Here is a 12,964-nt window from a genome sequence, read left to right as displayed (position 1 = left end):
TGGGGGGTGGGAAGTATGTGGACTCACTAAAATGATCAGCCACTCACTACCCAAATAACAATAACAAGATAAGCCCTGGAAAATTCACAAATATATGGAAGTTAAACAATATACTCCTAAATAACCAACTGAAAAAGAATAAAGTTGAAGTAGTCACATGTCACAGTAGGTCAAAACTTAGTGCAAAGCAACAATAATCAACATAGTGTGATACTGGCATAAGGATAGATGTATGGATCCATAGAATAGAATTCAGAGTCCAGAAGGAAACCCATGTGTCCGTGGTCAACTGATTTTTCACAGGAGTGCCAAAACCATGCAATGGGGAAAGAATAGTCTTTTCAACAAGTGGTGCTGGGACAAGTGGTGCTGGGACAACTGGATAGCCACATGCAAAAGAATAAAGTTGGGGGGGGGGTGGAGAGGGACGCCTGGGTGGCTCAGTCAGTTGAGTGTCCAACTTTGGGTCAGGTTGTGATCTCACAGTTGGGGAGTTCGAGCCCTGCATCGGGCTGCTGCTGTCAGCCTGTCAGCCTGTCAGCGGGGAGCCCGCTTTGTATCCTTCTGTCCTCCTCTTTCTCTGCCCCTCTCCTGAGCATGCACGTGGGCGTACTCTTTCTCTCAAAAAAATAAAAACATTAAAAAAAAAAAAAAGAATAAAGTTGGAGCCTTATGTTACATCACGTACAAAAATTAAAATGGATCAAAGACCTAAATGTAAGAGATAAAACTATAAAAATCTTAGAAGAAACCATAGAAAACTTCATGACATTGGATTTGGCAATGATTTCTTGGCCATGACACCACAGGCAACACAAAATAAATTGGACCTCATCGGGGTATCTGGGTGGCTCAGTCGGTTAAGCGTCCGACTTTGGGTCAGGTCATGATCTCATAGTTGGTTGGTTGGGTCCTTCATTGGGCTCTGCCCTGGTGCAAAGTCTGCTTGGGATTCTTGCTCTCTCCTCTCTGTCTGCCCCAACCCCATTCGTGCTCTGTCTCTCACTCAAAATAAATAAATAAATAAATAAATAAATAAACTTTAAAAAAAAAGTAGACCTCATCAAAACAAAAACTTTTGTGCATCAAAGGACACTGTTAGAGTGAGTAGACAACCCACAGATTGGGAGAAAATATGTGCAAATTATATGTCTGATAAGGGATTAATATCCAGAATATATAAAGAATTCCTACAAGTCAACAACAATTTAAAAAAAAAATTAATGTTTACTTATTTTTGAGAGAAAGAGAGAGCACAAGCCGGGTTTTTGAGAGAAAGAGAGAGCACAAGCCGGGGAGGGGCAGAGAGAGGGAGACAGAGAATCCAAAGCAGGCTCCAGGCTCCGAGCTGTCAGCACAGAGCCCGATGCAGGGCTAGAACTCACGAACTGCAAGATCATGACTCGAGCCAAAGTCAGACGCTTAACCGACTGAGCCACCCAGGTGCCCCATTTTTAAATGGAAAGGATGTGAGTAGACATTTCTCTAAAGATATACAGGGGGACAATAAATACACAAGAAATGCTCAGTCGTTAGAAATGCAAATCATGGGGTACCTGGGTGGCTTAGTCAGTTAAGCATCTGACTTGATTTCGGCTCAGGTCATGATCTCACCGTTTGTGAGTTAGAGCCCCGAGTTGAGCTCTATGCTGACAGCCCGGAGTCTGGAGCTTGCTTCAGATTCTATGTCTCCATCTCTCTCTGCCCCTCCCCGCTTGCTCTCTGTATCTCTCCCAAAAGAAATAAAAAGAAACTTAAAAATTTTTTCTAAAAAAAAAAAAATGCAAATCACAACTACAATGAAATACTTCTTACCCATTAGATTGGCTGTTATCAAAACAAAACAAAATAACAACTGTTGTAGGGGATGCGGAAAAATTGGAACCCATGTGCGTTGCAGGTAGGCATGTAAAGTAGCAGCTGCTGTGAAAATACCATGGAGATTCCTCAAAAAGTTAAACATGTGATCCAGCACTTCTGGGTATATACTCAAAAGAATTGAAAGCGGGACTCAAACAGATATTTGTACACCCGTGTTCGTAGCAGCGTTATTCACAAAAGCCAAAAGGTGAAAATAACACAAGTGTCCATCGGTGGGTGAATGGGTAAACTAAATGTGGTCTAGACATACAAGGGAATATCATTCAGCTTTATTTTTTTTTTCAACGTTTATTTATTTTTGGGACAGAGAGAGAGAGACAGAGCATGAACAGGGGAGGGCCACAGAGAGAGGGAGACACAGAATGGGAAACAGGCTCCAGGCTCTGAGCCATCAGCCCAGAGCCTGACGCGGGGCTCGAACTCACGGACCGCGAGATCGTGACCTGGCTGAAGTCGGACGCTTAACCGACTGCGCCACCCAGGCGCCCCTCATTCAGCTTTAAAAAGGAAGGGAATTCTGACACATGCCACAACATGGGTGAATCTTGAAGACATTATGCTGAATGAATAAGACAGACATAAAAGGACAGACATTGTATGGATGCCCCTATGTTAGCTACCTGGAGTAGTCAAACTCATGAAGACAGAAAATAGAATCATGGTCATCAGAGGCTGGGGAGAGGAGGAATGGGGAGTTAGTGTTTCATGAGTCACACTTCAGTGTAGGAAGAAGAAAAAGTTCTGGAAATGGATGGTGGTGATGGTTGCACGATGGTGTGAATGTACTTAATGCCACTGAAGTGGATACCGGATCGGGTTAAAATGGTAAATCTTAGGCATATTTTACCACAAGAAAAAACAAATCAAAGACCTAAATGTAAGAGCTAATTTTATGGAAGTATTGGAAGAAAACATAGGAGTAAATCTTCATGACCTTGGACTTGACGATGGGTCCCTAGATATGACACCAAAAGCACAAGCAACAAAAGAAAAAGTAGACAATTAGACTTCATCAAAATTTAAAATTTTTGTGCTTCAAAGGACACTATCAAGAAAATGAAGAGACAACCCACAGAATGGAAGAATCCATTTGCAAATCATCTATCTGACAGGGGACTTGACTGCAAAATATATAAAGAACTCTTACAGCTTAATAATAAAAAGACAAATAGCCCAGTAAAAAATGGGTAAAGGATCTGAAAAGACATTTCTCCATAGAAGTGTATAAATGGCCAATAGATACATGAAAAGATGCTTGGTCATTGGTCATCGGGGACCATGCAAATTAAAACAGACTCAAGTCACTTCACACCCCACTACGATAGCTGTGATCAAAAAGTTGGGTAATAACAAGTGTTTGCAAGGATGTAGAGAATTTGAAACCCTCATATACTGCTGGTGGGGATGTAAAATGGTGCAGCCACTATGGAAACCAGTTTAACAGTTCCTTACACAGTTAAACAGAGCTACTTATGCAACCCAGCTATTCTATTCATTGGAATGCAGTAAATCCCTTGCATTCATCACATTTTTATGCAAGAAAATAAAAACATATATCCACAGAAAAACTTGTACACAAATATCCGTAATAGCGTTATACATAGTAGCCAAAGAACGGAAATGACCCCAAATGCCCATCAACTGATGAACGGATAAGTAAATGTGGTGTGGCATATCCATACCATGAAATACATTTGGCAATAAAAAGAAATTAACTACTGCTACACGGTATGACGTGGAAGAACCTTGAAAACATGCTAAGTGAAAGGAGCCAGCACAAAAGACCACGTGTTCTGATTCCATTTATATGAAATGTCCAGAACAGACAAATCTATATGGAGAGCAACTAGATTTGTGGTTGCTTATGCCAGGGGAGGGGATTTATTTCTCTACCACCTTTGTGAGAGAAAGCTGGTAGATCTTTGTGGACATGGTTTCTGGATTGGGAGAAAAAAAAATTTTTTTTTTTAACAGTTCTCCAGCTTGAACCTGCTCTCCTGGGGTGCGCCCTTCTCCCAACTCAAGCTGCTTCCTGAACTCTTTCCCACACTCAGCTTTCTCTTCCTTCACCTGCAGGAGTTTGAAGACAGCAGGAGTTTGAAGTCTCCCACGGTAGCTTCCTCCCACCTGCCAGCTTGGGCTTGGGCCCTTAGGCAAGCTGCCCCTTTAAGAGCACCCCCCCCCCAGCTCCTCCCTCAGGCCCGTGACCGGATTTCCCCATCAGGGCCCCTCCCTTTAAAGCCACGGCTCCATCTTTCTGACTGGCTGTGTACAGAGACCCAAGTACCCACCGCCGAGGGGGCCCTGGGTGCTGAGAGTCTGCGCAAGTGGGCTATGACAGGTGCACATGGGACATGGAACCACTTCCCCGGGGCTTAGGAGGGGCCCGGAGCGGGGACAGGGTGGATCCTGGGATGCAGCAGAGCCACCCAGGAGTGGGCAGGACATGTCATTGAGCAGCCGCTGTGTGCCAGGCACTGTGTCAAACCCTGTCTATATCTTCTGCGAAGCTGTTATTATTCCCATTTTACAGACAGGGGAACGGAGCCCAGAGCAGCTGGCTGACTTACCCAGGGCCCTACGGCTAACCAAGTGTCAGAGCCAGTGTCCGACCTCAGGTCAGTGTGACTCCAAGGCCTTGATGTTGTCTCCTCTGCATCACCTGCCTGATGGGTCCTGGCTTCTTCCCAGACTTCCTTTTTCCTGGGTTTCTCGTGCGGTAGAGGGGGCTTAAGGTGAGGGAGAAATGGGTTATCCTCTCCTCCCCTCCAGGACCAGAACTTGGGTCCCTTCCTCCTCCCAGGAGCTGCTTGGAGATGCTGCTGCTGCTGCTGTTCCTTCTCCTGCTGCTGCTGCTGCCACTGCTGGCCGTGCTCTGGCAGCGGCAGCCCCAAGATGCCAGGCTGTCCTGGCTTGCTAGCCTCCAGCACTGTGTGACAGCAGGGACCCTGTGCTGGGCGGCCGCCTGGCAGCAGCGGAGACTAGAACAGAGCACACTGCACGCGGGCCAGAGCCAGCAGCAGGCCCTGAAGTGGTGTCTGCAGGGAGCCCAGGGGCCCCGCGGTCCCCTCAGGGGGAACACAGGTGTGTTTCCAAGGGGCTGGGGAGGTGGCCCCAAACAGATAGAAACCCCACAGGATAGTCAGATTTCAGAACCCAAGGATTCCCTCTCACCTTCTACCGCCAGCACAGAGGGGCCCAACGCAAAGACCTACCCAGGCTCAGGATTGTTCAAGATGAATTTTCCATTCCTGGGCCCCAGTAGCCCCGCTCAGCCTAAGCCTATGCTGGGTTCCTTATTAAGGGTCTCACCCATCTTGCCTGAAACTCTTGGGAAACTGTGGCTTCAGGACGAGTTTATGATGTCTTTGGGCTACAGATATAAGCACCTTCCGGAACCATCTCCCACTGACCAAGGCCAGCCAGGCCCAAGAGGAAGAAAGTGAGGGGCAGCTCTCGCCTCCTACCTCAACCCAGTACTACGGAGAGGCCTCTCTGCAGGTAAACGGAGAAGGCTGGAGCCTAGCCCCATTAGAGACCCCTACTTGCAGCCAAACCCTCCCAGCAGGGTGGGCAAAGAACCCCCAAACTGGGGGCTCGGGGACTGGCTCAGGCCCAGGGCCAACACCCTCTCTTGTCTCCCTCCAGGCCACCTTGCTGGGTCTGGCAGCCCTAAACAAGGCCTATCCAGAAGTGCTGGCTCCGGGAGGCACCGCCTGTGTGACCCCTACGTCCCCCTGGCCCTGCCCTCTCCCCTGGCCTTGGCGTGCCTTGGGCCAGGTTAGCGCCCCTGGAGCCAAGCACCCTGGGGCCCTGCTGCTGAAGGCACTGAGGTCCCCAGGGCTGCGGGCACTGGAAGGTGGGACAGCGGCCGAACTCCTGGACGTCTTTGTGGGCCTGGAGGCGGATGGCGAAGAGCTAGCTGAGACAATAGCTGCCGGGAACCCGGGGGTGCCTCTCCCCAGACGGGCAACTGAGTTGCGGGAGGCCCTAGAGCAGGGGCCCCGAGGACTGGCCCTTCGGCTCTGGCCGAAGCTACAAGTGGTGGTGACTCTGGACGCAGGAGGCCAGGCCGAGGCTGTGGCTGCCCTGGAGGCATTGTGGTGCCAAGGGCTAGCCTTCTTCTCCCCGGCTTACTCTGCCTCTGGAGGTCAGCAGGACTCAAGGCTAGTGAGCTGGGGCAGGGGGCAGAGGTCACACGGCTAGCTGCCAAACACTGAGCCCTACCTAATCATTTAATCCCCCCAACACCAACAGCTCCGTTTATACACATGCAGAAACTGAGGCTCATAGAGGTTAAGAAACTTGCACAAATTCACACGGTGCCAGCATTTGGCGCCAGGTCTGCCACCCGCCGAACCACCGCCTCCTCCCAACTAGGGCCTCAGAGGTGGCACACTGAGCCTGGGGGAGCCAGGAAGGAGGGGTGGGAGGGCAGCAGTGGGAACAGCTGCTCAGAGAACTGGGGCCTGGGGGCCCGGGGGAGGGGCTACTGCCTAGCAGAAAGCAAGGGCACCGGCCACTGAAGGGCTGCTTGCTCCCCACAGGGGTGGTGGGCCTGAACCTGTGGCCAGAGCAGCCCCGCGGGCTCTACCTTCTGCCCCCTGGAGCTCCTTTTATTGAGCTGCTCCCAGTCAACAAAGGAGCCCAGGAAGAGGCTGCCTCTACCGTCCTGCTGGCCGAGGCCCAGAAGGGCAAGGAGTATGAGCTGGTGCTGACCGACCACAACAGCCTTACCAGGTGATCGCCTGCCCACCCCTCTGGGACCCTATCGAAGGCCAGGGATATGAGCGAATGGGCCCCTGGGGCTGACCTCGCCCCCCACTCCCCCACCTGTCAGGTGCTGCCTGGGTGATGTGGTACAGGTGGTTGGTGCCTACAATCGGTGTCCAGTCGTCAGGTTCGTCTGCAGGTACGTGACCCCCTGGGGAGCTGAGGGGCCGTCCTTGTGCCCTAGGCTCCTCTGTCTCCTTCCTCCTCCCCAGGCTGGGCCAGGCCCTGAGTGTGAGAGGAGAAGACATTCGAGAGGATGTGTTCTCTGAGGCCCTGGGCCGGGCTGTCGGGCAGTGGCCAGGGGCGAAACTGTTAGACCACAGCTGTGTGGAGAGCAGCATTCTGGGTAAGCTTCTCCATCAGCTCCTGCCCCCCATTCTTGAGTTGGCTGCCCCCCATGCCATTCCATGCGGATGGAAGAACTTTAGAAAAGAGGTCAGAAGACGTGGCCTCTTTGGTTGCTCCTAACACAAGTCCTAGCTCACTCAGGTCTAACTCCCATCCCTCCTGCTGCAGTCTCTCCCCCTTTCCCTTCCGGGCCTGCTTCATATTTACGATTAGGTTTTGGGTTCCTCTCCATTTACCCTCCTCTCTACCAAGGGATTCCTCTTCTCCCATGAACCTCAGAGTAAGGTGGAACAGGTAGGAGCACCGGCATTGGCGTTGGGAGCTGCCCTGTTGACAAAAGTGTGTGAACATGGGGGTTTGTCTGCAGATTCCTCCGAGGGCTCGGCTCCCCACTATGAGGTGTTTGTGGCGCTGAGGGGCCTGAGAAACCTGTCAGAGGAAAATCGAGACAAGGTAAACAAGACAGGGATAGGACAGGACGGGACTGCATGTCTCCTTTACCCTGCATGACTCCAGGTGCCCTGGGCGCAGTGGAGTGATGGGGAGGAGGGGGGCGGGGAGGAGAGCTTCCCTGAGGCTCTGGGAAGGGAGAGATGAATTCCACAGACACATATGGACACATGAAACACCTACCACACATACCCTGGGCACCATCAGGCATCCCTCATCCACATGCCACACAGCTACACACCAGCCTCACTCAGGCCGTTCTGTTTCCAGCTTGACCACTGCCTTCAGGAAGTCTCTCCCCGCTACAAGTCCTTGCGGTTCTGGGGCAGCGTGGGCCCTGCCAGAGTCCACCTGGTGGGGCAAGGGGCCTTCAGAGAACTCCGGGTGGCCCTTGCAGCCTGCCCTTCGTCCTCCTATCCTCCTGAGATGCCCCGGGTCCTTAGGCACAGGCACCTGGCCCAGTGTCTGCAGAAAAGGGTGGTGTCCTGAGCTGAGAGGCCTGCCCACTGCCCCATCCCCCTCATAGGCCACTTGGTACATTCCTCTGTGGCCTCTCTGGATGGGAAGTCTTGGCCAGGGTCTTCGACTCTGTGCCGCGTGACAGTTGCCCATCAGAACCCCAGGCCTGAGGGAGGTCTAAGCTGTTCAGCCCGTTCTGAGGAGCCCACGTCAACTGGCCCCTGCAGTGCCCTCCCTGAAGTCCCGTGGCGCCCTCCGGAGGACACTGCTAGAGTTCCCACATACTGCCGATGTCTCCTGTGTCTCCAGGCCCAGTCACTGGGCAGGCTGGACGTGTTAACCGTTAATGTTCCCCAGGAGTGACCCTCAGTCAATAAAAGACAGGCGTCAGAGAAAGAGACCTCAGCGTCACTGTCCCTGAGTACAATTCTCAAGTGTCTTCTGCACCGGTTGCCCGTAGTGGTAACCCTCTGATTAACACAATTCTTACTGGTTTTCCTTCCACCCTGCCCATCCCCATGTTTTCATGTGCTTTGTAGGATTACCTCCCAAATAAACCACTTGCACCCAGATTCTGGACTCAGGGTCTGCTTATGGCGAAACTGTAGTAGTCTCATTCATCCTGTTCTTGCTGCAGGCTGGCTTCCCCCACCTTCAGCTCTGGACACCAAGGCTTTCCCCCCACACTCCACTCCAGGTTGGGGTAGGTCTTGGGGACCCCTACCATGGCCTAGGTCAACCCAGAAGACCCAGAGCCCACTCCTCCTCCCTCTCTCCACTCCAAGCTTACCGTAAATGGGGAAGGACTGCTCCTCAACTTAGCTGGCTTAGCACAGGTGCCTGTCTGGCCCAATACCCACAAATCACCTCCATGGGCAGGGGCTATACTGCAAGTCAGGAAGTATCACAACAGGAAGCAATCTCAGAGACCATTTGGGTTAACTGCCCATCTTAGCAGTGGGGAAACTGAGGCTTCCTGAGGCTGTGAGGCTTGCCCAAGGCCCCACAAGCTCCTGTTAAGTAACACAGTCCCTGTTCCTGATCAGTTGCCAAGTCACCAGTTCTACCTCTGAATTACTGCTGGATTCCATGCCCCACATCCAGGCCACCCAATCCCCCATCAACCCCACAACTTCTTCCTGCTAAAACCCTCCTGTGGCTCCCCAGTGGCCACAGGATTCAGACCAATCAGCTTAGCCTGCAAGACCCTTTGACCCACCCTGGCCCTCACTTACCTGTCCAGCCACCTCTCCCCTGAGAAGGAAGCCACAGCTATGATGACCACACCCTACTATCCTGCATGAGCTAAGCACTGTCACCTCCAGGTCTCTGCTCAAGCTGTGCCTTCTGTGGAATGCCTCCTCCCCAGTCTTAGCTGATGGAAATCTACTTGGCATGCAAGGCCTTTTGGGGGTCCTTTCTCCCACGAAGCTATCATTATGCTAGGTTGCCTCCCCACCTGGACTTTGGAGCTCCTGGAAAATTGGGCCATGTCTGATGCACACTGTCCCTCCAGTGCTGTGCAGGGCCTGGCTGAGAGCAGGTGCATAATGGACATGCCCTGAATAAAAGAGACTCTGGCTTGGAGATGGCGCGGTCCTCTCCGCCCCGGGTCGTTCACTCTCTCCTATGGTGGGATTGGGACTCTATCCCCTACTCCAGGCCACCTGAACAGGAGGGAAACTGGGCAGGTCCAAGAACAACACCAGGTTTGGCTGTTTCCTCCCCCTACCCAGGCTGAGTTTTCAAGCTTTTCCCCCTTGGAGGTTCGTGGAAGGGGCAGAGGGAAGGAGAGAACTGGGGGAAGGGAGAGGTGTAAGAAGACTTTTCCATTAAGGAAGAGGGCCGTGGAACCTGACAGACCCCAGGGACAGCAACAGGGAGCTAGGCCTGCTGCCTAGCTGCCCTCCCCCCACCACATACACCATGTGGAGAGTGGGTCTCACAGCTGCCTTCTCTCCGGCCCTAATTAGCAGTTGCCCCCCCCCCACCCGCCCCAAACACACATACATTGTCCCAGGCCAGCGCCCCAGCCAGGGCCTCTTTTGTGCTCCCAGATTCCTGGGTGCAAGGTGGCCTCATTAATGCCCGGAGACCGCCCCATCTCCAGGGAGCAGGCAGACAGACAAGGGGGGGACCCTGGGCACAGTGATCGAACTCCCGCTTCTGAGAGCCTTGGCGGCCATTCTTTGGGCCCAACCTGGAGACGGCTGCCCTGTGGGAGGCTAATCTTAGACTTGCCTTTGTCTGGCCCCAGAGTAGACGCAAGTACCCGTCTGTCCTGCACCACCTCAGAGCACTATAAACCCCAGGCCCTTGATCAGTGGTCACAGTCAACGGCCTCAAAGTTCCTGGCTATTTGGACCACTGCAGACAACACCTTTCTTGGCTACCCCACTCTGAGCTCCAGACGTCATGAACCCTCCCTCTACGAAGGTAAAGATACCTGGGGATGGAGGGGTAACTCATCATCCCAGGGGGGCAATGAGACTGCTTGCTCAGGGGGCTGGAAAGAAGTCTGAGATGTCTCTACTCTTGGTCTTTTCCTGGGGGGGGGGTGGGGGGCTCTGAGGCAGGGGACTGGGTGGGGCCTTGGCGGAGGGTCGGCCTCTGCTAGCATGGGACTGTGCCCAGCTCCTGAGAGCTCATGTATCAGGTGCTGTTTGCAGTCTCTCATGTCCTCCTCCTGGCAGCCTGCACTATAGGAATTACTTAACCCGTTTACAAGTGAGGAAGTTGTGCCCATAAGAGGGTAGGAAACTGGTGCAGAAGCCACAGAATGCAGTTTCCCCTGTGAGGGAGCAGGCAGACAAGACAACCTGGATCCTGCCGGTCCTTGACTGCACCCCAGTCCTTGGTTTGCCCATGTTGGGACTATACTGGGTCTGTTTCCCTGAGTGAACAAACTTCCGGTGCAGACTCACACACCCTGTTTTCAGGTGGAGTGGTAAGCGCTCTAATGGGGGTAACGAGAGACTTAAGGGTACCCAGAAAAGAGGGAATCACTCTGCCCAGGAGTCTCAAAGGGCTTCCTGGAGGAGATGGTGTGCTGGGGCTTGAGAGATGAGTAGGTAAAAGAGCCAGAGAGGAGCCCTCTAATACAGTCTTGCAGACAGAGGCCGGGGAAACTAGGGGACGCAGAGTGTTAGGACCGCAGGAGGGAGGGGGCGCAGAACCAAGTGGGCGGGGCCTGGGCCAGGGGGCTGAAGGTGGGCGCGGCGGGAAACCCGCCGCCCCCCCCCCGCCCTCCCCCCACCCCAGCGCCTGGCCTCGCGTCTCTCTAGGTCCCCTGGGCCGCCGTGACGCTGCTGCTGCTGCTGCTTTTGCTACCGCCCGCGCTCCTGTCGCCGGGAGCGGCAGCGCAGCCCCTGCCCGACTGTTGCCGCCAGAAGACGTGCTCCTGCCGCCTCTACGAGTTGCTGCACGGCGCGGGCAACCACGCGGCCGGCATCCTCACGCTGGGCAAGCGGCGGCCGGGACCCCCTGGCCTCCAGGGCCGGCTGCAGCGCCTCCTGCAGGCCAGCGGCAACCACGCAGCCGGCATCCTGACCATGGGCCGCCGCGCAGGCGCAGAGCCAGCGCCGCGCCCCTGCCCCGGGCGTAGATGTCCCGCCCTGGCCGCTCCCTCTGCGGCGCCTGGGGGAAGGTCTGGAGTCTGAGCCGTTGCTCTGGCCGGGTTCTGACCCTGCCCTCTCCTCGCTGCCCGCCGGGTGTCAGCCCTCAGAAAAAGGGCAATAAAGACGAGTCTCTTGTTAGTGAAGCTGGTCTCTGTTCCTTTGCTGTCGCATCCCGTCCTGCAGGGGGCGTGAGAGTCTGTAAAGAGCCCGAGGGCCTGGCAGCCCGGCCCTGGAGCACCTCAGCTCTGGCTGGTAGAACACAAAACACAGAGCAAGGAACTGTGCTAGGCCCAGTGGTACGGAGAGAAACGCACGTGTGCACGCTTGGAGGGGGAGGAGGGGGGGCAGACTCATCTCTCAATGCTCTCTCCTCGTCATTCTGTATCTCGACCTTTACAGACAGACAGGGATGGGAGGTAGCTAGGAATGTTGCACAGAGGAGCGGAGTCTGGCTGGAAAGGGAGAGGAGCCAAGCTTGCCCAAAAGACCGAGAATTTGAGATTCAACATGAATTTTCCCGAGTGGCTGCAGCACAGGGTTGACGGTGTGGGGCGCGGGGAGACGCTGGAGGGGAAGCTCTTGGGTTCCTGCAGCCTGGACTGTGAAGGCTTTATACTTCATTCTGTAGTTACCTGGGAGTCAGGAGTTCTTAATCAGAAATGGGGCAAGATTTTCCTGCAACTTTAGCCGAATGCACCTCCCCACCCCCAATTCATATGTTGAAGTCCTAACCCCCAGCACTTCATAATATGACCTTATATAGAAATAGTAGATATAATTAAGATGAGGTCATACTGGAGTAGAGTGGACCTCTAATCCAATATGACCAGTGTCCTTATAAAAAGGGGGAATGTGGACTTACAGAAACACACACAGGGGGAACCCATGTGAACATGAAGACAGAGGTGGAGTGATGTATCTACAAGCCAAGGAACACCAAAGATTGTCAGCAACCCACCAGAAGCTAGAAGAGAGGCATGGAACAGATTCTCCCTCACAGCCTTCAGAAGGAACCAGCCCTGCCTTCTCTTGATCTTGGACTTCTAGCCTCCAGAACTGAGACATAAATTTCCGTTGTTTAAGCCAGTTTGTGGTACTTTGTTATAGTAGCCCTAGGAAACTAATATAACATCCAAAAGTAGACACACAGAAGGATGTGGGACTTTTAAGCAATCTAACATTCCAGATAATGCCCAGGTCAGACTTGGGGATGAGGAGCACTGGTGAGGGCCTGAGATGACCACCAGCCTATCTTCCCATTCTCACTGGCTTTAGCTGTTTTGTTCTGGAAAGCAGCCACCCTAAGCCACCACCCTCAGCTGCCCCCCACCCACCCCCCCACCCCCGCCCGGTGATTTTCTGCTTTTGTAGTGAAAAAGTCCGATGTCTGGTCTCACCTGGGTCATTCTTGCTGCTGCACTGGTTCCCTCTTGGAG

The 12,964-nt window shown here is 53.4% G+C and overlaps 2 protein-coding genes across 6 annotated transcripts; both read left to right on the top strand.

Annotated features, from left to right (window-relative positions):
• Nucleotides 1-4,107: 4,107 nt before the first annotated feature.
• GHDC (GH3 domain containing) lies at nt 4,108-10,252 on the top strand. 5 transcript variants are annotated; one of them, XM_030296800.1, is made up of 10 exons: nt 4,108-4,222; nt 4,415-4,499; nt 4,685-4,965; nt 5,261-5,382; nt 5,530-6,031; nt 6,429-6,621; nt 6,722-6,793; nt 6,867-7,000; nt 7,370-7,455; nt 8,549-10,160. In XM_030296800.1, the coding sequence occupies exons 3-10, from the start codon at nt 4,698-4,700 to the stop codon at nt 8,864-8,866; spliced, it is 1,695 nt and encodes a 564-aa protein (XP_030152660.1). In that variant the 5' UTR covers nt 4,108-4,222; nt 4,415-4,499; nt 4,685-4,697; the 3' UTR covers nt 8,867-10,160. The 5 variants fall into 5 exon arrangements, with proteins under 5 accessions (XP_030152660.1, XP_030152659.1, XP_030152661.1 ...); XM_030296799.1 differs by lacking the exon at nt 4,108-4,222 and adding an exon at nt 10,169-10,228 and having other exon boundaries at nt 4,236-4,499; nt 4,654-4,965; nt 8,549-8,614; XM_030296801.1 differs by lacking the exons at nt 4,108-4,222; nt 8,549-10,160 and adding an exon at nt 10,169-10,252 and having other exon boundaries at nt 4,236-4,499; nt 4,654-4,965.
• A 9-nt stretch (nt 10,253-10,261) lies between these two features.
• Nucleotides 10,262-11,663, top strand: HCRT (hypocretin neuropeptide precursor). Its single transcript, XM_030296802.1, has 2 exons — nt 10,262-10,347; nt 11,196-11,663. Exons 1-2 carry the CDS (start codon nt 10,327-10,329, stop codon nt 11,568-11,570), a joined length of 396 nt encoding a protein of 131 aa, XP_030152662.1. The 5' UTR covers nt 10,262-10,326; the 3' UTR covers nt 11,571-11,663.
• Nucleotides 11,664-12,964: the final 1,301 nt, after the last annotated feature.

The sequence above is a fragment of the Lynx canadensis genome, chromosome E1 (assembly GCF_007474595.2).
Source record: "Lynx canadensis isolate LIC74 chromosome E1, mLynCan4.pri.v2, whole genome shotgun sequence".
Classification (NCBI taxonomy): Eukaryota; Metazoa; Chordata; class Mammalia; order Carnivora; family Felidae; genus Lynx; species Lynx canadensis.
This window is presented reverse-complemented; position numbering and strand designations above follow the sequence as displayed.